This window comes from Anticarsia gemmatalis, chromosome 13 (genome assembly GCF_050436995.1).
Source record: "Anticarsia gemmatalis isolate Benzon Research Colony breed Stoneville strain chromosome 13, ilAntGemm2 primary, whole genome shotgun sequence".
Classification (NCBI taxonomy): Eukaryota; Metazoa; Arthropoda; class Insecta; order Lepidoptera; family Erebidae; genus Anticarsia; species Anticarsia gemmatalis.
This window is the reverse complement of record NC_134757.1, coordinates 5,858,741-5,882,629: the sequence shown is the minus strand read 5'-3', so window position 1 is coordinate 5,882,629 and position 23,889 is coordinate 5,858,741. Positions and strand designations below refer to the sequence as shown.

The 23,889-nt window shown below is 38.1% G+C and overlaps 1 protein-coding gene across 3 annotated transcripts; it reads left to right on the top strand.

Moving 5' to 3' along the window:
* The first annotated feature begins 189 nt into the window (after positions 1–189).
* On the top strand, positions 190–23,799 carry clu (clustered mitochondria protein homolog). Of its 3 annotated transcripts, none has more exons than XM_076122207.1 (24): positions 190–430; positions 8,381–8,599; positions 8,725–9,365; positions 9,452–9,613; positions 9,689–9,842; positions 10,046–10,179; positions 11,292–11,428; positions 12,144–12,373; positions 13,442–13,578; positions 14,646–14,840; positions 16,176–16,388; positions 17,202–17,376; positions 17,546–17,651; positions 17,732–18,114; positions 18,232–18,434; positions 18,554–18,760; positions 19,047–19,289; positions 19,411–19,493; positions 19,603–19,732; positions 20,411–20,683; positions 20,917–21,042; positions 21,293–21,508; positions 21,673–21,887; positions 22,008–23,799. In XM_076122207.1, the coding sequence occupies exons 1-24, from the start codon at positions 313–315 to the stop codon at positions 22,162–22,164; spliced, it is 4,857 nt and encodes a 1,618-aa protein (XP_075978322.1). In that variant the 5' UTR covers positions 190–312; the 3' UTR covers positions 22,165–23,799. The 3 variants fall into 3 exon arrangements, with proteins under 3 accessions (XP_075978322.1, XP_075978324.1, XP_075978323.1); XM_076122208.1 differs by lacking the exon at positions 190–430 and adding an exon at positions 6,674–6,689; XM_076122209.1 differs by lacking the exon at positions 8,381–8,599 and having other exon boundaries at positions 191–430.
* The last annotated feature ends 90 nt before the right edge of the window (positions 23,800–23,889 follow it).

Genomic DNA, 23,889 nt, shown 5'->3' with positions numbered 1-23,889 from the left:
GCTTTTACGTCAAATTGGAAATAACATGCAGAGTAAAACAAGCAATAAAACGTAAAACTGACGTTTTTCTACTATCATCGAAGTTGCGACCATTTTATTGGTACACATATATAAACCTATTATATTGCGGAGGCTAGAATGTTCCAATAAGTTGTTAAAAAATTGTGGTGTTTAAATTTTGAAGGATTATATTGAATTTCAGAATCTATGTTAGTCCAATTTCGACCTTAAGTCTACCGCATGTGTTCTTTCAGCTGAGTGGAGCCGTGTTCGTTGCGGTCAATCTGAACCGGATTGATTCCTCGTGTTGTGATGGCTCTCGGTAGTGAAGTGAATGATAACTCCTCAAAAAATACTTCCCAAAAAGTGAAAAAATGTCCAGCAAACAGTACGGTGACAGACAAGAGTAGCAGCGGCAATGTTAACAATGGCAAGTATTAAATGGTCATGCCCTCAGTTATGTAACATTGAGAATGGTTTTTAGGCTACTATCAGTTTTTCATGTTAGAATTATTGCTTGCTCCCAACAAGTGCATTTAGGTCATGTGACTACCATCAGTAAAATCATGTGATCACACCATTTTTATGAAAATGTTATGCACTTTTTCTATAAATGCATGCTAATGTAATTTCCATGTACCAGAACTTGAATACAACTATTTGATCAATTTTATTATAGGGATTTTATGACATAAGACCTTGGTGCACATAATTTTAAATGTAAATTATTACACAACTTCTCACAATGTTACATATTAATACAAATATATAATTATGTATTTGAAGTATTCTAAGTACCATTAGTTAACTGGGTACATTGTCATTCATGATGTGAATATTTATCAGCTTTTATTTGCTAAGATCTGTTATTTGTATTTTAAGTGCTTTACTTTTAAGTATGAAGCACCAGTTAGAACTAGTCATTATTGCACTATTATTTTGAATGACCAGGTAATTGTGACCTATGATGACCTCCACTTAAATATTTACTTCTTTATTTTTGTGTGTGTAGTTTATGTTTTGAGAGTAATTTATTGCTTTAACATATATTATTCTTGGGAAGGAAATATTTGCATATAAAGTATGAGTGTGGGTACTATTCCTATTGTATGATATTAACATATTTAAATAAGAGGATAAATTTCAAGAAATAAGTTGTTTAAAATAACTTAGGTAGCCACCTTGTAAATTTTACCATGGCAACTTGAGATAGCCATGCTTTATGCTAATAAGCCACATGGAGCTTACTTGAATATATCAAACAGTGATAAAACTAAAGAATATTGTTTTTCTAACTGCACATGTACTATATAGATAAACTATACTTATGTACAGTCTGTTACTGACCTCACCTAGTTCTGTGAGGAGGCTGGGTTATCTTATAAATTTGTTGTGCACACAGCCACTAGTAACAAGTTTATTACATTCAAGTATATAGCATATAAAATATATGTATTATTTGCCTTGTATTCTGGAAAATAAATGCTTAAAAATATATTTTATTATCACATGCTCATGAAGTACAAATACCTACATGATTTTGAATTACTTCAGTAGTGAATCTTTTTATTTAGCATGATTCTCAAATAAAAATAATTTATAGCTTCTCTTTACCTACTGGCAAACAATATAAAATGTGCAATCTTTGTGTTTTAAGTAATTAGGTATATTGAATTGGGTCATGTAAACACAAATGCAATTTTTTAAATCTCTCAAAAATAAGAGTTGTATGTGTAGATAGTGGTTGGAGCAATCTTCATCTAAATTGACCTAAATTCTTGACAAGAACAAATCTCAAGTGCAAAGTAAACATTTACATTGGTACTAGGAGAATAATGCAGAATAAAATTATATTCATACAAATTTTGTAGGTGTCATTTCGTTAGATTTTTATCCTATGAAACTATATGACCTTAACACTAGCAGTTCTTTGTAAAATAAAATATCTTTACCCTCAGGGCCTAAGGACCAAATTTCATTTTTTTTCCTTGGAATGCTTTTGAAAATATTACCAAAAGCACACATAAAAATATTGAATTTTTAGTCCCAATGGTTAATATTATGCTGTGCATTTAGTGTAAGACTGTCAGAGCTAATCCTCTATACAAGTAACTGCATAGATACATACATAGTGTATCATGGTTCAATCATTGATCAATGGAGACAATTAATGAAGCCCTACACTTGTACCAGTATCATACTGTCCTAATAACTGTTAGGAAAGAAACACTATCCATGTGTGTGATAACGTATCGTGACGTCGCCAAGTTTGGCCCCTCGATGTATATCTACCTACATACTCTAGTATCACGTAAATATGTTTATCTCCAAGTAAAAATAATACTGTTTCCCTTTATAGATTTCACTGGCTTCGTTTCGTTATGGATAGGTTTATTAGAGATTATCCAATTCAAGCGGCTTTCACGTCTTCTCGAGCGGTTAATCCTCTGGATCAAGTAAAGAGTACGGTTTAAGTAATACAATCATCACTAGTTGAATATGTGATAGACGTTGTTAGCAAAGCGAACGACATACGTGTACCAATCCCAATTTACGTTGCATACCGCTTTAGTTATGATTTACGACTTAGAACCAGGAGTTCTTATATTGTGCCCCGGTTCCGTATGGCGCAATCTCTCCAATGTAATTCGTATAACGAGCTACGGCACAGATACACCGATATGTTGCTAGGCAAAGAAAATATCGCTTTGCGCAAATTGCGTTCCCCTAAAGATAAATTTCGACAAGTGTGAGAATAGAAAAAATAACAACTTGACGGAACTGATAACAGTATCCGTAAAATTTCCAGATTTCGTTGCTACTTGCTAGATTTCTTTAGTAGCTTTAAACACTGTTCTTGTAATATTCTTGTAAAACTTGCCTTTAGCCAAATACAAGGTTTCGTAATTCTAGTTTTCAGCACATTAATATTATATCGCATGATAAGTAAATTGCTAAAATTTGCTTCCAAAAAAAAAAAAGACCGAGGTGAACCTTCGAGCTCGATATCGAAATTTGCGAAGTAATTTTGAAGAGAAGAAAACTAATTTTTTTAATGTGTTACAAGGGTGTCGATTTCTCACAAGATTCCCGCAAAATACTAGACAAATCGACCTTGCTTAGAGTCTTGATTATACATTAAGTTCGTAAAAGGTTAGCCAACGGTTTGGATGCGACCATAAACGAGATTCTGCGGTATTATGTATTAATAAAATACGAGCATTACGTGTTTGATATATTTATTGACAGAGAATGCCAAATCGTTATATGATTAATATATGGCATCTACCATAGAGTAGAAGGAGTTTAGGTGGAGTTTAGGTTCACCACATTTCTCCCCTCCTAACCTCTTAGCTGTTCTGCTGAATATAAGATGCAGCCAACACCTGGTTGAGGTGTCGGCGCCAGACATCGCCGTTGTCGGTGCGGATCTCATAATGAAGTCGGCCTAGACGTCTTGTGATAGTACCAAACTGCCAATGGTGCTTAGCACTCGTGTAGTCACGGGCCTGTACTCGTTCGCCGACTTCCAACTGTCTGACCTTGATCTCTTGATGTTTTGATGTAGTTTTTTTATGGGTGTTTCTAAACATGCAGTGTAATGCTGTTCGAACTTCTCTTCCAAACATTAACTGATAAGGTGTCTGACCATTCAAGTTTGGTGTCCGTCTGAGGCGAGTTTTTACCATGACAAGTTTCTCTTGAAGATTACCCCTTTCTCCCTCTAAGCTTCGTAAGATTCTCTTGACTGTTTGTACGTATCGTTCAGCTTGTCCATTGGTTGCAGGGTGGTATGGAGCAGAGGTTTTGTGCGAAATCATACAGTCTTTTAGAAATTTTTCGAACTCTCCCGATACGAATTGTCGGCCATTGTCTGAGACAAGGAGTAGAGGTGTTCCATAGGTGCAAAATAGTTCTTTCAATTTTTGGATGCACCAAGAGCTTGTCGTTGATTTAGTAGGTATAATCTCTGTCCATTTCGAAAATGCGTCTACAACTATTAAAAGATAGTATCCGTAAACAGGTCCGGCAAAATCAATATGAAGCCTTTGCCAGGGGCCCTTTGGGTGTTCCCAGTGGTGTAGTGGTGCTTTCTCTGGTTCATTTTGTTGTAATCTACATGTTCTACAGGACTTAACTTTTGTTTCGATATCATTGTCAATTCCTTTCCAGTATACAAAACTGCGGGCCAGTAGCTTCATTTTCACAATGCCCGGGTGACCGAGGTGTAGTTCGTCCAGCACTCGTTCGCGTAATGTTTTTTTTTGTTAACAGTTTTGATACTAAAATAGTGTGAAGTTCTTCGAATTCGTATTATGTATTAATAAAATACGAGCATTACGTGTTTGATATATTTATTGACAGAGAATGCCAAATCGTTATATGATTAATATATGGCATCTACCATAGAGTAGAAGGAGTTTAGGTGGAGTTTAGGTTCACCACATGCGGCATTCATAATTATTCAGATGATACCTTATGCATGAGTCTGTTACTCAGATACCTTGTTCGGCAAAATACTGAGTATAAGTCTAATAAGAATAAATATTTTTTATTCCCGCGGCAATATTAAGTACTGGGGAACAACTGTCAGATAGTTCTATCCGCCAGGGCACTAACAACCGAATTAGATAGATTACCCCAGAGTAAACTCGAATTCGGTTTTCAATTTTTCTTCTCATTGCGTCATTGTGATCTACACATCATAACAACTCTTTAGATTTTCATAGATCACGATGATGCAATTTGGGCTCTTTTCAATGCTTTTTTCTCCAATAATATAATTTAACAGCAGAAGTCGGTAATGAAGCTCTGTGGTTTTAAATACAATTAGCAATAATCCAGTCATTTTAATTGCTCAGATTGATTATAATTTATGTCATAGTTAATTAACTCTTGTTTATTGTATCTACCTAGTTCTCTTCCGAAGCAAGTATAATGCTTGCAGTTTTTATTGTACACGCGTACTATAGCTCCCAGCAGTAAATTACCTCCACTAGAGCCGTCTGTCACATGTCAGTTTTTTGTCTTTTGAAAACTGAAGACAATACAGTAGGTAGCCGAAAGGAAGAAACATGTGTATGTCATCTGCCGTTTGTTAACTGGAAAATAATTATCTGTATATTATTCACGCTGACATCTATCTACAAGCACACTGCCGCTGATAGACGTATCGATCGATCAGTGAATTTATAAACAGCCATGGAGCCAACTGATTTATTCATACGTTGTCTTCCACGGGGTTAAAAGGCCAAGAACCAACATTTCATAACGCAATGTTATCGTTAACTTATTTTTTATGAAACATTAATATCAGTATGGTCCAGAATTCGTAACGTAAATACGTAACCACGGCATGTCCATGATTGATCTATCTAAACGTACGTAAACCTACCTACTTGTTGATAACGTTTTATGTGATGTGATTTTAGTTCGAATGATAAGAGTACTCGATACTTAAAATATTATTACCATGTTTGAACTACTCTTACGCAAGTTGTCTGCACGATTTTTAATACATTATTATTTAAAGTTTATATTTGTAATCCTTGTCATAATTATGAAAATAAACAGCGTCCATTATATTATTCTTCAAAGTATGTCACATGGACGTATACGATGAACCATGTCTTAATGCAGTTACGGCTGAGGTTGGTAAAGCAACATCTAGCTATTTGGTGATAATTTGTGTCCGGTTACGGAATTGTAAGTGTACTTTGTCGTGAACAACCAATTTGTAGAGACGACTTGCTTAATAATGGCATAGCCTTGTTTCAGTATAGTTGAAAGTTGAAGCTACGCTCAGAACCGCGGTTCTGTACTTATCTGCTAAACCATTAGAAATCTGATAATGTATGGACATTGGAAGCTAACAAGCATGCAATATGATGCAATGCATTCAACGGACAGTTTATGAGTAGAGTTCAGAGTTGGTTAACTGTTGTAATGATACTAGCGGCTTGTTTTAATTTAGGGTAGCCGGAAATGCTTTTGTGCTATATGTATAACGAAGTCAACATTTCACATGACCTTTTAAAAATATCGTGCGTTCTAAAATTGATCGGAAAACAAGCGATTGTAATCCATATTTATGGGCGTATTGCCGCGTACTGTACCCCAGCAAATGTATTGATTATTTTGTGTCACCTGGTAGGCTTAATCATATGTTTAAGATTTAATTTATTTCTTAAATAAAGAAAAATGTAAGATTATTTGAATTGTTATAAAAATACAGTTGTAGGTCCCAAGACATGGTTATTTCTATTTTTGACTATGTGCTGTAAAATAATAGACACGGTAAAAATGGAAACGTTCTGTTCTCACTATGTCCCACTTGTATTAACTGGGAATATTTCTTTTTATAGTTGTATTCACATGGTAACCAAGTTCAATAACCTTTTAGGACACGCTAAGGGCGAGCTCCTTCGTGATTTGATTTTGTATATGTTTGTGTACAGATAACATGACACCTGCTTTGTAGAAAAAATCAAATTGGGAAGGTAATCAAATTTTTGGAAAATGTCATATTTATATTTACACTTGTATGTCAAAATCATTTAGAAAATTCAGTCTCTTTAACAAATTATTGCGAAATTAGTAGGTATATATTGCGTATGTTTTTGTATCCCTACGTTCATGCTCAGAGATCGCCAGATAGTAAAAACGTTTTACAAAGGATATAAAGAAAGGTAAGGTCAAGGAATGAGATCACAAATTATCGGTTATCTAAAGGTTAAATATTCAGTGATCGTCGCCGGCGCTGGCAAGCTTGTTTCTGTTTGCATAATTCATTGATCGGTTCAGTCGCTGCTCAAACCGTAGGCAACAAACGCGATGTTTATCTGAATTTGAAATCAACATTTCCGACTATGCGCCTTGACGTCAAACTTCCAATAAAACTTGCATAAAACTATAGCAATAGACAGGTGAGAACTGATTCTGTACTTCAGGGAAACGTTTTATGTACGCTGATGTACTATGTAATATATCGTATATATGTTTGAGAAATCTGCGCCTGCAGAATGGATGGTGTTTTAAACGAATCGATTAAATTGCAGACAACACGCATGAAGATAAATGGTAGGCGATGTAGTGCACAAGAAAATAGATATTGGAAGTAGACGTAGATATAGATTTGTGATGTGCACGCACTAGCAATGATCGTTGTTATAAAGCACTCTAGCTCTAACTATTATCTTGTATATTGAGGTAACATTGCGGCACCTGATTACTTTATAGCATGCCCAGTATCTCCGTCAGATGTTAGTGAACGATAGGTGGTGCACGAAGGAATGGTGTCAGCGTCACTTTATCAAACATTTTGATTTAATACTTATCTTGAGTCCCAGGCGCTATTCCTTATCTTATTTGGTAAAGGCAAGGAAGATAACATCAAACATTTCGGTGATAAGTTTTATCTCCCTGTTCTAGTATGAATAACATTTTGCTACGTAATTATTATTAGGCTGCAGTTAAGTAGTGCGAAGAAATAACGATACGACTTAAAAAAACAGGTCATGTGAGTAAAAAATAAACCATGTCTGTAATTTTCTGAACGGTTGGAGTTTCGAACTTGCATTCGCTAAGTCAGTGTGATCTCTGATTTTTGAGATGTCGTTTTTATCTCGGCTGTTACGATTTATTGGCTAGCGTTATCACTATCTGATGCATATGTATGTCACAAATAATGTAGGCCAAGCAAATTTAAATGCGTCTGTGTGAACAGTGAACGTAAATGTTAATGATATGATTATGCGGACTGTTTAGCGCAAATCGAGTCGCAAAAAAATGATTTCCGGATCGTGTCATGCTTGAAGATTTTTTGTCTGTAGATTTGTAGAACACAATGAGTCAGTAGCATGTGAGCTTTATGATATTAATTGATAAAAACTTGAATAATCGAATGTTAGCGCGTAACTTGTTGCGTAGAGTATGGACAACATCGATGGCGTCTATTGTTGGCGGCATCCCGTTGCCATCTATTATTGACTCGACGCTGGAGATAGTTGGCGGTGCGCCAGCGCAGACCACGTGTTTGTCCGTCACGGGACGAGACATGCGCTCGAGTCCAACCACCGCGCCCCCTGCGCACACGTCTCGCTCCCGTGCGTGTTAACAAACACTGTTAGCCTAAAAACCTGTTTCGATGCCTGTTTTTACACATGAACCGAACCGGCCACAGTTATATAAATAAAAATCGAATACTGAAAGCTTTCAAAGTTCCACAACATAATTTATTATCCATTAGGGACTGAATAGGTCGATTTGAGAAAGTTTTGCCAAGGTTTAGAATTACAGATTTTGAAATGTTAGATAAGTAACTATCTTAGATACGCTTATGACTGTGATAATAATCAAGGTAACGATTTCCTTGTTGTAGCTGAAAAACAATCGGCAAAAATGAAGAATGATAAAAAGGAAGTATGCGTTAAGCCGGTGGTATGTAGTAATGGGCACTCGAGTACGCCAAACGGACGAGCGGACGACGAGGGGGGTGGCGGCAGCGTCCCAGCGCCACGCGTCTCTTACGCGGCCGCGGCGCGCAAACCACCCTCGCCACAGATCAACAACACTCCCGCACCCTTCCCCCTTCATACAGGTTATTAATCACATTTAGATTTAAGTCCATTACTTCATATCTGATGGTAGTCTACTAGCCTAGCAATGTCTTACTTGTGTACATAGATATACTTTCCTGTTACTTAATGTACTTTGAATTTCCAGACTCACAGAAGCCTAAAGCTAATGGTGATAAGCCCTCACATCCGAAATCTGGAATTTGCACAATGAAAGTTAATGGAGAAGGATCAATATCTAAGGACAATGATAGCAAACATGATAAAATAGGTACCAAAGAACCAATAGTAAACGGCACAGAGAAACCCGAGACCATTGTCAATGGTGATCCAAAAAAAGAATTAGATTGTGATATTAGTAGTAGTGATAATGCTAAAGTAGTTTCTAATGGAATTAACAGTGACTCTGACGACCCTAAATCTAATAAGTCTGAAGATAAAGTTGAAGTTATAACGGTTTGTCCCAATAAGTCCGCTGAAGGTAAACAGGCTGCAGAGAAAAAGAAAGATAAGAAAACAAAAATGACTGATAAAAGTAACGATTCGGAAAAGAAAAAGGAATCTGCTAAGGACAAGAATGGTGAAAAGAAAAGTGACGTAAATAAAGTTGAGAGTGCGGACAAAGTTAACGGTGAAAGCAATAAAGTAGTGAACGGGGAAGGAGACAGAGAGTCCTCACCCAGCGAGGACGGGGATGAGAAAAAGCGAGACGCCGAAGTTGTGTTCATCCAGGACATGGGCTTCACTGTCAAGATTGTGAGCCCCGGAGCTGAACCTCTAGATATTCAGGTATGTTCCTATTTGATAAGTAAATGATTATTCACCATAATCTTAACGGAGCTTCAGAATAGTTGAGTATTTAAAATCTTTGACAGGTATCAAGTATGGAGCTGGTTCAAGAAATACACCAAGTTCTAATGGATCGTGAGGATACTTGTCACAGAACATGCTTTTCCTTACAATTGGATGGTGTAACATTAGACAATTTCGCAGAGCTCAAGAATATTGAAGGATTGAAAGAAGGCTCTGTTATAAAGGTATGTAGAAGAGTGTAAAATTTCGTTCATACAAGAAGTGACAACAGTTTGGTTTATTATTTGTTGTATTTGTAGGTGGTTGAAGAACCGTACACAATGCGCGAGGCTCGCATCCACGTTCGTCACGTGCGAGATCTTCTCAAGTCTATTGACTACACAGATGCTTATGCTGGCCAAGAGTGTAGTTCCCTAGCCTTCCTCAACGTCATTACGCAAGGAGATATTTTGGGTAACTTTTAAATTGTATTTTAAATGCTTCTTGTTTTCAAAGTCATGGTAAATTAGATCAATGGAACAGATGGTTAAATATGTAAATGTTAATTAGCAGATGTTTACACTAGTTATGTCAAAATTAACTCAGTATTATGTAAGGTATTGTTTACACAGGAAGCAAGTTACGTTCTTATTAACATTTTGATATTTTTCGTACAGAAAAGAAAAAATCCCGTCCAGAAAGCGTAGATTGTACGCCGCCCGACTACATAATGCCGGGTAGTACTGAAAGACCGCTGTTGCCTCTGCACCCCGGTCTTACCAAAGAAAACAAGGCTCCACAATGCCTAAAGGTAAATTCGAAGCCATTATCAGTATTAATCTAAACCTGGCACTGAGAAGAACAAATTGGCAACCACTAACAAATCATTGGAATTTGCGGACATTGTAAATAAGTCTAAGTGCCCTACTTATGTCATATCGATTTTTCCATTTCGTTTGTGACAGACAATAATGATATTTACGAACCGAATCGTTTACAATGTCTGCAACTAACAATGGTGGTTTAGTTAAATTCTGGGATTTTAACTTTTGTTTTGTACAAAGAGAAAACCTGGATGTTCAAATCAGACTGTGAACTGTCGAACAATAATAATAATAAGCCGTATCTTCATTGGGGAACAACTTTATAGTTAAAAGACCGACCTTCGAATCTCTACGCTGACTTGCAACTTTACAGCGATACGATGTTGCGGTAGATTTTTTTAAACACACTATTCCCGCATTCAGAATGAACTCTTGTGTCGCTGCAAAGTTTACAAGCATCCAAATAACGGAGACATACCTAAACTGGAACAACTATTTGTGGGTCATACAAATATTTGTTCCGTGGGTCTTTACACTAGTTCAATGATAGTGGAGAGGCTACACAAGAGCTGGTTCAGAAGAGGCGTTTTATATGTGTCGCAAGGAAAGCGCTAATTGTCGAAAGCCGAAAAGTCAAACTTATAACCTGAACAAGTTCTCAACCACTGCACAATCATGAATACATCGATGTTACTTTTTGTGATGCAATATTTCCAAATGTTGGTAGGCAACATTTGATAACATATTTATCTATGCTACTGTCGTTATTGGCGGCATGGACATGATGAGCAACATTCAGCAAAAAGTTTATTCTTTCAAATAATGTTCATAACTTTTAAACTTTCACGTTTCATCGTTTTTCATTATAAAATTAAAAATACGGGAATTAGCACATGCATTTTATCTGAGTATGCCTGACGTTTCGGCGCAGGTTACACTGGCTATCGTCGCAGGCTGACAGCTAAACAATTCCCGTATTATACATAAAAAAATGTTACTTAGTCTGTGTTGCTTCACAAAAAGTTACTTGAGATGCATCGTATATTCGTTCCCTAATGAAGTTGTGGCTTTGTTTTAACTTGATGACGTCTGTCGTCAGGTGCTAACCACGTCGGGCTGGAACCCGCCGCCCGGGCCGCGCAAGATGTGCGGCGATCTTCTCTACCTGCATGTCATTACACTCGAAGACCGCCACTTTCACGTCACGGCGTGTCCCAGGGGATTCTACCTTAACCAGTAATACACCCTTTTTTTTTAGATGTGTACCTACTAATATGTGAATACGGATAGGATTGTAAGCAGTTAATGTCATGAAGCGGTGAATACTTGACTACTCGTTTATGTAAATGCAATTGTCATGTTACCGTTGACCTCTAATTAATCAGATTTAGAAGACAAGACAAAGCTACGGTAATATTCTAAGGCGACAAGTTACTTGTATAATTTGGAAAGTTCCGCGAATCATTTTATCGCATTGCGTATTTCATGAGAAAAAATAGACTTCTCTATCTCCATAATAACGCAATCTATCGAGCTCGTCAGTTTAAAGATAATGAAAATTAGATGTACAAATTCCACTTTTGGAATGATGTAATCTAATTTATAAGTCAAATACTACGGTAGCGACTGAGTCACTGAATTGTTTTTCATAAGATAATAATTTATACAAGTCATGCGTCAAAGCATTACAGTAGGCATTTAGCATAAAAATCTGTAGTTTTAAAACAGTTAAACTTAACATAATAATAGCATATACTTTAAAAAGTGTAGTTAACTACTGATTTCATTTTATCAGTAAACTCGCTATTACTATCAGGAAATACAAATGTCCACCCACTGCTAAATAGGGCAAAATTGATACAAGAACAACCAATTTAAATATTGGAATCATTGCTCGTTTCAAGGACGTCATATTCTAAGACCTAATACTAATACTTTCATAATGAACTAGGTCTACAGAGGAGGTGTTCAACCCTCGCCCCGCTACCCCGTCGTTGCTATGCCACTCTTTGATCGAACTACTAAGCATCGTGTCTCCTGCCTTCAAGCGAAACTTCGCTTTGGTACAAAAGAGACGCATGCAGAAACATCCCTTTGAAAGAGTGGCCACGCCCTACCAGGTCTACCAGTGGGCCTCACCGGTACTTGATCATACCGTTGATGCTATAAGAGCAGAAGACAGTAAGTATCGCCTAACTATTCGTAATAATTTTACCGCGCTACAAAATGTTTTATATGCAGAGCTGATTACCAACCTTCACTAGTTGGAGAGGCGCTTTAAAAAGAAGAAGAAGACTAAATATTTTATATGCAAAGCGACTTATAATGATTCATCGTCGAATTTTAAATAACTTTAGAGGAAATACAAATTGTCATAGAATCGCAAATATCGCTGAACAGACGCCTATTCGTTTCGGTATGCAAGGGCAGTCAATCAAAGTATACAAGGTTTATTTTCGCTACTAAAACGACAATTTATATTTGGGTGACAGCTGACAGTGTGTTGCCGGTAGACCAACTGGACTAAACCAGTTTGTCATTTAAGATCCACTAGTCTTCGAAAAGATATGTGTGGCACACGTGGTCGTGCAATATTATACTCTTTCGCTGAACTGTAACACTACACGGGTTAGGCTGCGCGTCCGCAGTAAAAATAAACTTGCCGTTGCACAAAACAGCAATTATAACCCTATTTTCTAATGAGATACTACCGGTTGAAGAAAACAATTTGAAATCCAAATAAAGCTTCGTTCACAACCGGACGTCATTAATTTCCGTAATATAAATGACATTGTACGTTCAGGAATTGCGTTATATTTACATGAACTTTGTTCCGTGGACGAGCTCTATGCATATGTATGCAGGGCTTTAATTAATGGACTGACGTTTTAATTCAGGCACACTGTTTTTTAAACAAACGTTATCATACAATTTATGACATAGTAATGTATTATTAACTAATGTATCTATAAATAATCTTCTATAGTTTATTGAAGGTCGCAGACCTATGATCGCACCGAATATTTATTTCAGTTATTTATTTTTTTGTATTATTACGGAATACTTGAATAGTACATAATTTGCAATAAGTATAGCAATAAATGTAAATTCGTGATGAAAAAGCTACATAGGTTCAATGATTTTTTCATTTTTATAGGTTTAACTTATTGTATCCAGGAAGCCTTTTACGATAAGAAACTACTACACAAACTGGTTCCCATATTCATGTGTTGTATGTTTGTCTTGCAGCATTCTCATCAAAGTTGGGCTATGAAGAGCACATCCCCGGCCAGACCCGCGACTGGAACGAAGAGCTGCAGACCACGCGCGAGCTCCCACGCTCCACATTGCCGGAGCGATTGTTGCGCGAGCGAGCCATATTCAAGGTTCATATCATATGTCTATTGTTTTCTGTATAACTTGCTCCCTTGACGTAATACAGAAACAGGTTTAAGTACCTTTGATACCACAAATAGATTTAAAACAAATGTGACCAACGTGTGAGGAGTCAGCTGAAATAGCAACTTTTTCCCTCTGCTCGAAATGTCCACGTCAGTATAGCTAAAAACAAGAATAGATACAAAATACTGGCCCATATATTATTCTAACATTGTATACATAATAATATGTTTATGGCCCAAATTGAGTGCAATAAACGTAAGTGTCATTAGCGATAGTAATAGTCTCGTAATAGCTAATGTGAGGACAATAGTAGACGCGCGTCAATGCTTTCTACTGCCATGCTTACGCGGAGTCTATAACAAGGTATCGATATATAATAAATGATAGTACTAATATAATGTGTGTTGATTTACGTCATAAGTTGGCAATGACACATCTTTTTTACAGTATCTAGTCGTCCCATCTATAGATTCACTATGCTGAGTATTTAATATATCAAGATTGTCTAAACAAAGTACTATACGTCAAGGTTACTAGCACAATCAATTCCTTCGTGAGTATGTCGGTTACGTCCACGATGCACGTAAGGCACACGGACGAACGGATGTTGAATAACTTTCATTGATAAAATTACGATTAATCACTGTTTAATGCAAAATGAATCTTTTTTATTGGTTGAAGTAATGCGGGTATCCGTGATTAGTCTTATAATTTGCAATGTTTAAATAGCATTTCCACAGCTCTTTACCCATTTTAATGCGATAGAAGATTAGCCAGCATTTAACAATAACATAATTTGTAGGATTAGGATTTACTTAACATACCAATCATGATATTGATATCTTCTACAATGATTTGAGAAATATGCCAACGTTATCGAAAGTAGCGTATTATACGTTTTGAAATCGAAGAATGCATGGTGGACGCTAAGTCTAATCGGGAAACGTACCTATTATGAATTTTCTTATCTAACGGTTCCACAATAGAATGCATTCAAAGTCGCATTGCAAAGTTCGCAGTATAATAAAATATTGGACTTAATTTTTACCAGGTACACAGCGACTTCGTGGCAGCTGCCACTCGCGGCGCCATGGCTGTGGTGGACGGCAACGTGATGGCCATCAACCCGGGCGAGGAGCCCAAGATGCAGATGTTCATATGGAACAACATATTCTTCTCGCTTGGCTTCGATGTACGCGACCATTACAAGGATCTGGGAGGCGATGCTGCGGCTTTCGTTGCACCGGTAAGTCATAAAGTCAAAGACTTTTCTCGATTGCCTGTTGTCATCAAGTTCTTACTATCGTTATTTCCCATGTTTGGATGGCGTTACATAGATAATACCATAGAAATATACTTAACCGTGCCGAAAATCGGCCCTTGTGTATTCACTCTTGCAGTGTCATGACGTCATATTTCGGGACATCAAGCGCAAATCAATCAGTAGGTTTAGAAATCAATTGTAAACATACCTATTGCTGTCACATGACAATATTCAATGCTAATTTTATTCCAAATTTTAGTGGGTTTATTTCTTCTTTCATACTTATTTTACATCATTTTCTACTACAACAATTACCCTATTAGCAACGTTTATATAATAGCCAGATAATTTCTACTTGAAAGCACTTCCCCCTCTAACAGCAATTTGCTATAATTATTGCACTAAGTTATAAGTGCCACTTCAACGTAATTAATGGCTATCGTAATTTAATGCAATAACAAGTGCGTAGAAACTCAGAAAATAAAAAGAGAGATTACGTAATATGGGCACGTTTATAAATAAATAAAATCGTATATTAGTAACTATTATTTTTTTCTCTTTTTTATTTATTTATTTGGGAGAACAAACAATGTACAATGTGTTTTATCAGTAAATAATTATACATTTTACATGGGTTATCGTACAATCTACAATGTTTCCATAGATATTTCATATTATACTAGCTGACCCGGCAAACGTTGCATTGCCATATAAAAAAAAATGTGTCACTTAGGTATATGAAAAATAGATGTTGGCCGATTCTCAGACCTAGTCAATATGCTTACAAAATTTCATGAGTATCGGTCAAGCCGTTTCGGAGGAATATGGCAACGAAAACTGTGACGCGAGAATTTTATATATTAAGTAAAGATACAGTGCGGTTTACACATAATCACCTAATTCTAATAAATACTTATTATACATTTCGCTTACATAATTATGTCTTGATCACCAAATTAACGAATATTCTTTAAGCACTCGACAATCGCTTTTTTTATTTTTTCTATCCGTCCTACTTTAAAGATAGAGGTAGGGATTTTACACGATGATGTCACAAGTCATTAGTTGTTATTTACCATGAGAAGTTTCCCTAGTTACTGCTTAAATAAAGAAACAATTATCTGAGCGTCAATATCCTAAAATCTCTAAAACACATTAATCATTTTCGTATTTATTATTCGACATTAATTTTAGATCCCATAGGACAGATAATAGTTTCTGACGGATTTAGTTTTGTAAAAAAAAGTTCCAACTTTCTTGAAAGTTTTATTTTTATGAAGAATGACTAGATTAGTTAAATAATAATGGTTTCCACAGCGCAATGACCTGCAAGGCGTGCGAGTCTACAGCGCAGTGGACACAGCAGGCCTTCACACCTTGGGGACTGTAGTGGTGGACTACCGCGGGTACCGCGTCACCGCACAGTCCATCATCCCCGGCATCTTAGAGAAGGAACAGGAACAAAGCGTCGTGTACGGCAGCATTGACTTCGGGACCACAGTTCTTTCTCATCCTAAGTATATGGAATTGGTAAGTCTATACCATCGCAGCTCGATACGAGTGGTCTGTATATTTTTGTAAATAATCAGCTTTTGTACCTTCTTTAGATGTAATGTATAACTGTGATAAATGTCTCTTAAATCGGGGTCAGGGATTTATATTTTCCTAGATTATTCATAAAACAATGGGCCATAATTGCAAGACTGGATGTCATCATATTTAATTTATAATAATTAATTACCCGTTATTAATAATATAAGTAATTATGAACAGTAAATAATGTAGCGACAAATCTTTTGAGACGTAGAAGTAGATGCGGCCGCACGGAATGTACAATAATCTTATTATTTAGTTTAGTTGGGACTACACACCTAAACTAATTAATAAGTTGATTGTACAGTATTAGAAATGAAGGCCGGCAGTAATTATAGATGCTCAACTATCACTTCTACTTCTTACAGTATGACAGCTAAAAATCATAAAGACCTTTGAGGAATATCTAATATTTCGGTTTACCACAGTACAACCCTTAAATGAACCTGGATCCAGTTAAATATTCAGTATCCATTTATTAATAGACAATCTGAAGAGTTCGTTTGAACGCGTTAGTCTCAGGAAGTACCTACTGGTTTGAATTGAAATAATATTTTTTGTGAAGAATAGACTGCTTATATATATATATATATATATATATATATATATATATATATATATATATATAGGCTATATAACACCACGATATTTCTAATAGGAGCAGAGCAGCAATAAAATATGTAGAGAAAACGGGAAAAGTAAAGTCAACTTAAAAAAGAATTCAATATAAATATATGTTTTTATTTGTAGCTAAGCAAAGCGGGCCAGCAGTTGAAGATAATGCCGCACTCAGTGATCAGTGCTAACGGCGAGACAGTAGAGCTGTGCTCCAGCGTAGAGTGCAAGGGTATCATCGGCAACGACGGCCGACACTACATACTAGACCTGTTGAGGACCTTCCCGCCAGATGTTAACTTCCTACAGCGTAAGAACTTGATACTAATACTTTTTAACTATTGTTTACAAAAGCTACATTAATATGTTAAAACGATTTTGTCATACTCTATTCTTATTAAATGCTATGCAGACAATGATACAATTTTGATTTGTGGATGGTACAAAAATGTAAGTTAATAATTTTTCTTTTTTTTCAGTGGAAGACGATGAATTGAGAGAGGATATCAAATCAATGGGCTTCCCAATAATTCATAAGCACAAACTTTGTTGCCTTAGACAAGAATTAGTTGATAGTTTTGTTGAGTAAGTATAAAACCTAAAACAAATATTATACAGATGCAGTACCTCACATGAACTTTCTCTAAAAATTTTTTTGTTTCCAGGGCTCGTTATTTCATGTTTATTCGCTACGCTGCCTTCCACCTACAACAGTTGAGTGCGAAGCGTCAGCGCGACACATCGGAACAGAAATCTATAGAGGCGAACAAAGAGGTAGATGCGAAAGAGGCTGCTAAAGAGACTGACACTAAAGACGTAAAGGAGGAAAAGGACAAAAAAGTCAAGAAGGAAAAGAAAGAGACAGAAGATAGTGCCAAAAAGGAAGAAAAGAAAGAAGTTGAAGCGGAAATTAAAACTGAGAAAGGCAAAGACGGCGATGAGCTGTTGTTGAATGAGAATTATTCTGAGATTGATACTGATGTCGCTAAGAAAATTGTTGAAAGTATAACAGATTCTATTTGCAGTGGAGATAAACAAGAGAGTGACTGTGAGTAAAAAAGCACTCTTTTTATATACGCAGACGTTAAAACTTATAGGTTTCATTCGAATATTTTAAAGTCTTGCATTTTATTTCCAAATTCTTACGAAATCGTTACATTTCTAGCTGGTGAACGTTCCCGCGCCGTAGTAGCGGCTGCGGCTAGAGCCGTAGCGTCCCTCAAGGAGTCAGAGTTCGACGTGCGCTTCAACCCGGATGTGTACTCGGCCGGCATCAAGCACGCCGCCTCGCCCGAACAACTCGCTAAACAGAGACACCTCGTCAAGGAAGCCGCTGCTTTCCTGCTCACCACGCAAATTCCAGCTTTCGTGAGTGTCCTGTTCCAGTTGACTCTTTATTTCCCCTCCACAAATATATTTCTCGTATTATCATATAAGGAGCAATGAGTCACTCAAGCACTTCTAAATATTATCATACACGTCCTTAGGTCCGCGAGTGCCTGGAGCACACGTCGGCGCCGATGGACGGCGCGGGGCTGACGGAGGCGCTGCACGCGCGCGGCATCAACGTGCGCTACCTGGGCCGCGTGGCCGCCGCGCTGCGCCCGCACGCGCACCTCGCCTACCTGCACGCCATCGCCGTGGCCGAGCTGCTGCTGCGGGCCGCCAAGCACGTCTACACCAACTACCTGCAGGTACAATACATTCACCGCTCGGCCTCCATCGCCGTGCGTTCCGAATTTGCCTTTATCTTACCTTGCTATATCTTGTTTTGACGATATATTGTTTCTAGATCTCTTATAGACAATCAGAATACCGGCGTGCTGATTGCCCTCAGCTGAGTATAGTATCTGTCACTGCTGGTATAGCCCTAACCATTAAAAAGTTTACGTATAAATACTGAATAATATGCTTAAACTCCCAAATTTAGATCAGGTTCACCACTATCGCAATACTTACCAATTAATGGTTATTGTACAGGGTTGTGAGGCGATGTGTATCGGTGCTGCAGTGGCACACTTCCTCAACTGCCTGGTGGGCGCGTGTGCGAGCCCCGCGCTGAGCGCCCCGGACGGGCCGGCCGCAGCTCGCGGCGCCACGCGCGGCGGGCGCGGGCGCCGGGCCCGCAAGCACGCGCACACGCCCGCGCCGCCCAGCCCCAACCCCGACTGGCAGAACCTCACACCCAAAGCGCTTTTCACGCAGATCAAACAGGAGCTTAAGGTAATTCGCTATATCACTATATAAAACACCAATAAAAAAAAACATAATTTTATAACAGTTTATTTACGTGCTGTATGTACTTGCTTTCAATTCAATATTTTAACATTTTTATAATGTGCAGGCCTATTGGGGTTACGAGCTCAATTCGGATAGCATGGATTCTGTTATAGAGAAATATGGGCTACAGAAAATATCTCTTCTCAGGTAATTATCACCATTAATTTATAAGCATGAAATTAGTTATCATTTAATTTCATGCTGTTTTCTAATTAGTTTTGCAATTATAACGAGATGATTAATTGGTCGTTTTCAGGTCATTCGCACTCAAAGTCGGCCTTCAATTAATGTTACGTGAATACGATTTCGACAACAAGAATAAGGCACCGTTCAATGCATCCGATATTATGAACATTTTCCCAGTCGTGAAACATATCAATCCGCGGGTAAGTAGTCAAAAAGTTCCTTATATTCATTTTTTGATCAATTAGTCGTAGTTTTGTATAGAATGAAACGTCTTCAACCTCTTCGGCTTCAAGTATCTCTGGATGGTGTTGAATATCAGTATTTTACTTGGAGCGACGGCCTATCGGGCCAACACAACCGAAGGACCTGGGTTATAACACTATAATCAAAGATCTTTGAAAATGTAATATTATAAATGCGAAAGTAACTCTGTCTGTCTGTCTGTCTGTCTGTCTGTCTGTCTGTCTGCTACTCAATCACGCCTAAACTACTGAACCAATTTGCATGAAATTTGGTATGGAGATAGTTTGATACCCGAGAAAGGACATAGGCTACTTTTTACCCCGGGAAAATGACGCATTTCCCGGGAAAATTCAGGTTTCGCCACCGAAGTCGCGAATAATCAATATTATAATGACATTGAATTAACAACATTCCGTTGTCATGGCAACGGTTTTAATGGCGGATATGCGTTAGTGCGACTTCGTTATATTAAGAGATATAAATAATTTTGGGAATATTTTTCGTGAAAAAAAGCATATTTTGTTGTTAAGGAATAATTAAGCTTTGTATTAGTATAAAAAAAATCATTCACGCGAGCGGAGCCGCACGGGTCAGCTAGTGTATAATATGGTTAACTATTTTTTTGTATCCAACAGGCTTCAGACGCGTACAACTTCTACACGACCGGCCAAAACAAGATCCAAGCTGGCGCAGTGTCGGAAGGCCACGAACTTATCGCAGAGGCACTAAACCTTCTCAACAACGTGTATGGAGCCATGCACGGTGAAATTGCGCAGTGTCTCCGCATGGTGGCGCGACTGTGCTACGTCACTGGGGAACATAGGGACGCTATGGCGTACCAACAGAAGGCCGTGCTCATGTCCGAGCGCGTCAATGGCATTGATCATCCGTATACTATTACTGAATATGTAAGTCACTCCTTTTTTTATTTTTTTTTATTAGTCCCTTATGTGTCCCACTGCTGGGCAAAGGCCTCTCTTTCCTTCCAAACCTGTCTGTCCTGTGCCATGCTCCGCCACGATGGACCCGCAAATGCCGTTAAAAAAAACTGGCAAAAACGAATCATGGAAAAAATACAAATAAAATTAAAATTGCTTATTATGGCCAGTGTAATAAAGGAATAAAATGTTTTTTTTTTCAGACTCACTTGGCATTGTACTGCTTCGCGAACGGTCAAGTGAGCACAGCGTTGAAGCTGTTGTACCGGGCGCGTTACCTCGCACTACTCGTGTGCGGCGAGAATCATCCAGAGATGGCGTTGCTTGATGTAAGTATTTTTTTTACAGTAAAGTAAAGGTTGCATGAAAGAGCGTCGTTTTTGAAGTCGCTTTCGCGTAGGAGGCTGTACTTTTACGTCTCAGTAGTTTGTGACTTAGAAAAAAACTGATTCTTTATTTTTGAGTTATCTGGCTACTTTTAGATACGATGTGAATAAGAAGCGTCAGTGTGAATAAACCGTTATTTTAGTTTAGTTAATGTTATTGGAAGATTATATTAACGGTTGTTCCTCCCCGCAGAGCAACATCGCGCTGATCCTGCACGCGGTGGGCGAGTACGAGCTGTCGCTGCGGTTCGCGGAGCGCGCGCTGAGCGTGACGGGCGCGGTGCACGGCGCGCGCTCGCTCAAGGCGGCCGTGGCGCGCCACCTGCTGGCGCGCACGCTGTCCTGCCTCGGCGACTTCCGCGCCGCGCTGCTGCACGAGAAGGAGACCTACTCCATCTACAAGCAGCTGGTGCGTCACACACTACACTCTACCTATTTGAATATTGCTTAAGCTTTCAATGAATCGTCTATAAGTCTACTATTGATCATGGACACTACTGTCGAAGCTTCGATCTGATGGTGAAGCTACGATTACGTTTGAAGCGGGTATATGATAGAATTGTTCTCTTCTAGTTGGGTGAAAAGCACGAGAAGACCCGCGAGTCGTCAGAGTGCCTGCGCCACCTGACGCAGCAGGCCGTGGTGCTGCAGAAGCGCCTGGCAGAGGCGTACGCGCGCGCCCCGCACGCGGCTCCCGCGCCGCCGCCGCTACACATCCAGCCGCCCGGCATGGCCTCCGTCATCGACATGCTCAACCTCATCAACGGTATCCTCTTCGTGCAGATCAGGTACGACCCATGGGATTACGTTATGATTACCTTACATAGCTGGATTTAATATCTGTTCTAAAGTATTCTTCTAGATATAAAAAAGATCTAATTTGTTAATAAATAACCATCGTTTTCTAGCCCGCAAGACATCGAGCAGTTCAAGGCCGAAATCGAGAAAAGACAGTTGAAGGATCTGCCGATCCCCGGCGTGCTGTCGGAGCTGACCGCGGACAAGGCGGAGGCGGAGGCGGGCGCGGCGGCGGACAAGGCGAGCGACGCCAAGAGCGACAGTTGAAGCCGCCCGCGCCGCGCCCCGCGCTGAGTTCCACTCGTACTGGACGATTAACTATATACATCGTTACTTTTAATATAATATTATTGATTGATGATATTGTTCCTTATCTATGAATGTATGCGGTAGTGAATAGTGTGCTAAGGTTTGATGTAGATTTTTTGTTAGTAAAATTTTGAGGATATTATTTTGATCAAATAATTAAGTGTTATATCGAATGAATTCTCGCGGAGTGCAATAGTCGATGCATGTGCGTATTTCGCTCAAATCACGCAGATCTAGTTATAATTTTATGCTTCCGTTTGGAGTTCACAATTTTATCGAAACCCAAAGTAGTGCAATTTCAGAGTAGTGATAATAGCAATAAGTTTTGGTTGTGAACCTGAGACCGTGTGCGTCGCTATGTTATGGTAACTGGTGCTACTGCCAACTTGTCCTTCGTATATATTATAATGGTTTTATGAATTGTTATTGTCGAGTATTATTTTTTTTTAACTAGTGCGGGAGTATATTGTTGAAACACCTGTAGCAGTAGAAATTCAGTTATATTGTGATTGAAATGTAACAGGATTTGAGTAACCCGTAGATAGGGGGTAAGTTACGAGGTGGTCTTAATTAATTGCATGCAAATCTTTAGTAGTATACATATAGCAGTGATGTCGGTTACGTGCGCCTGACTTTCCATAATAGTCTACAATCGTGGTGGCTGTCGATGGTAAACTAGTTAACGTTGCAAGTTGTTAGTAAGTGACCAAGACATATTATATTATGATATATTATTATAGTCATAGCACAAGTCTAATAATATAGTTTGGTAGATGCGGACACTCGTCGCGCTGTTTTACTGTAAGTATAATATTTATGAAGGTATTGCGTGCACGTAACCGATGCGCGGCTGAAGCAGAACAACTTAACCGAGTGTGAACTCGATATTTACAAACACTGCCTTTAACGTTACATTATAGTTTCAGATTTTAGTTGTTAGTGCCATATGTGTAGTGGATGTAAGTTTGTGTAATATTTTAGTTAGTCTGTGATATAGCATGTTTATCATCGAGTCACTTGCCTTGTTTGCGCAATAAATAAATTATAAACTGGCAATATGTTTCTACTTCCGAAACTGATTTTGGTGCGTAAAAATAAGATCTATTAACATGAGACAAAGCATAAATTAGTGAGTGTAATATAATTAAATACTAATAATATAATGTTGTTGTAATATACAAGCCTGTGAAAAATAAACTTGTAGCTCCAGTGTATTCATGTTATACTTCTATATAAATCAACTATTCTTGTAATGGTATTGATATCTTGTCAGTGACGCCAAATGAACAAATGTTGAATGAGTGTTTTAGGAAATGTATTTTAAGAGTACTTTGCCTTTTGAAATCAATAGTTATACGTCGTGTCGTTATAGTTGTCTACAGTGTTGCTACATATCCGAATTACCGCTAGTTGCAGCCCTTTCATTCAGCAATGACTCGTCTATTTATCGGAACATGATTTTTACGGTTATATTTTTTAACGTTTACGCATAGTATATTGTATCGAATTCGCCTAAATCCTCTTGTAATTTCCCAGATAGCTCACGATGAAATATTAATCATGATCTGGTAGTTAACGAAGACATTGCCAAAATCATTCTCTTTTGAGGTATCGTTAATATACCCAGACCTTTGTGTGAAGGGGCTGTTACTTGCAAGAGACCCATGTTCACTCTGAGCATCG

Coding starts and splice junctions, on each gene's coding strand:
- clu (XM_076122207.1), top strand. CDS start 313: ATGGCTCTCGGTAGTGAAGTGAATGATAACTCCTCAAAAAATACTTCC. Junction 431..8,380: donor CAGCGGCAATGTTAACAATG/GCAAGTATTAAA, acceptor TCCTTGTTGTAG/CTGAAAAACAATCGGCAAAA. Junction 19,733..20,410: donor TGAAACATATCAATCCGCGG/GTAAGTAGTCAA, acceptor TGTATCCAACAG/GCTTCAGACGCGTACAACTT.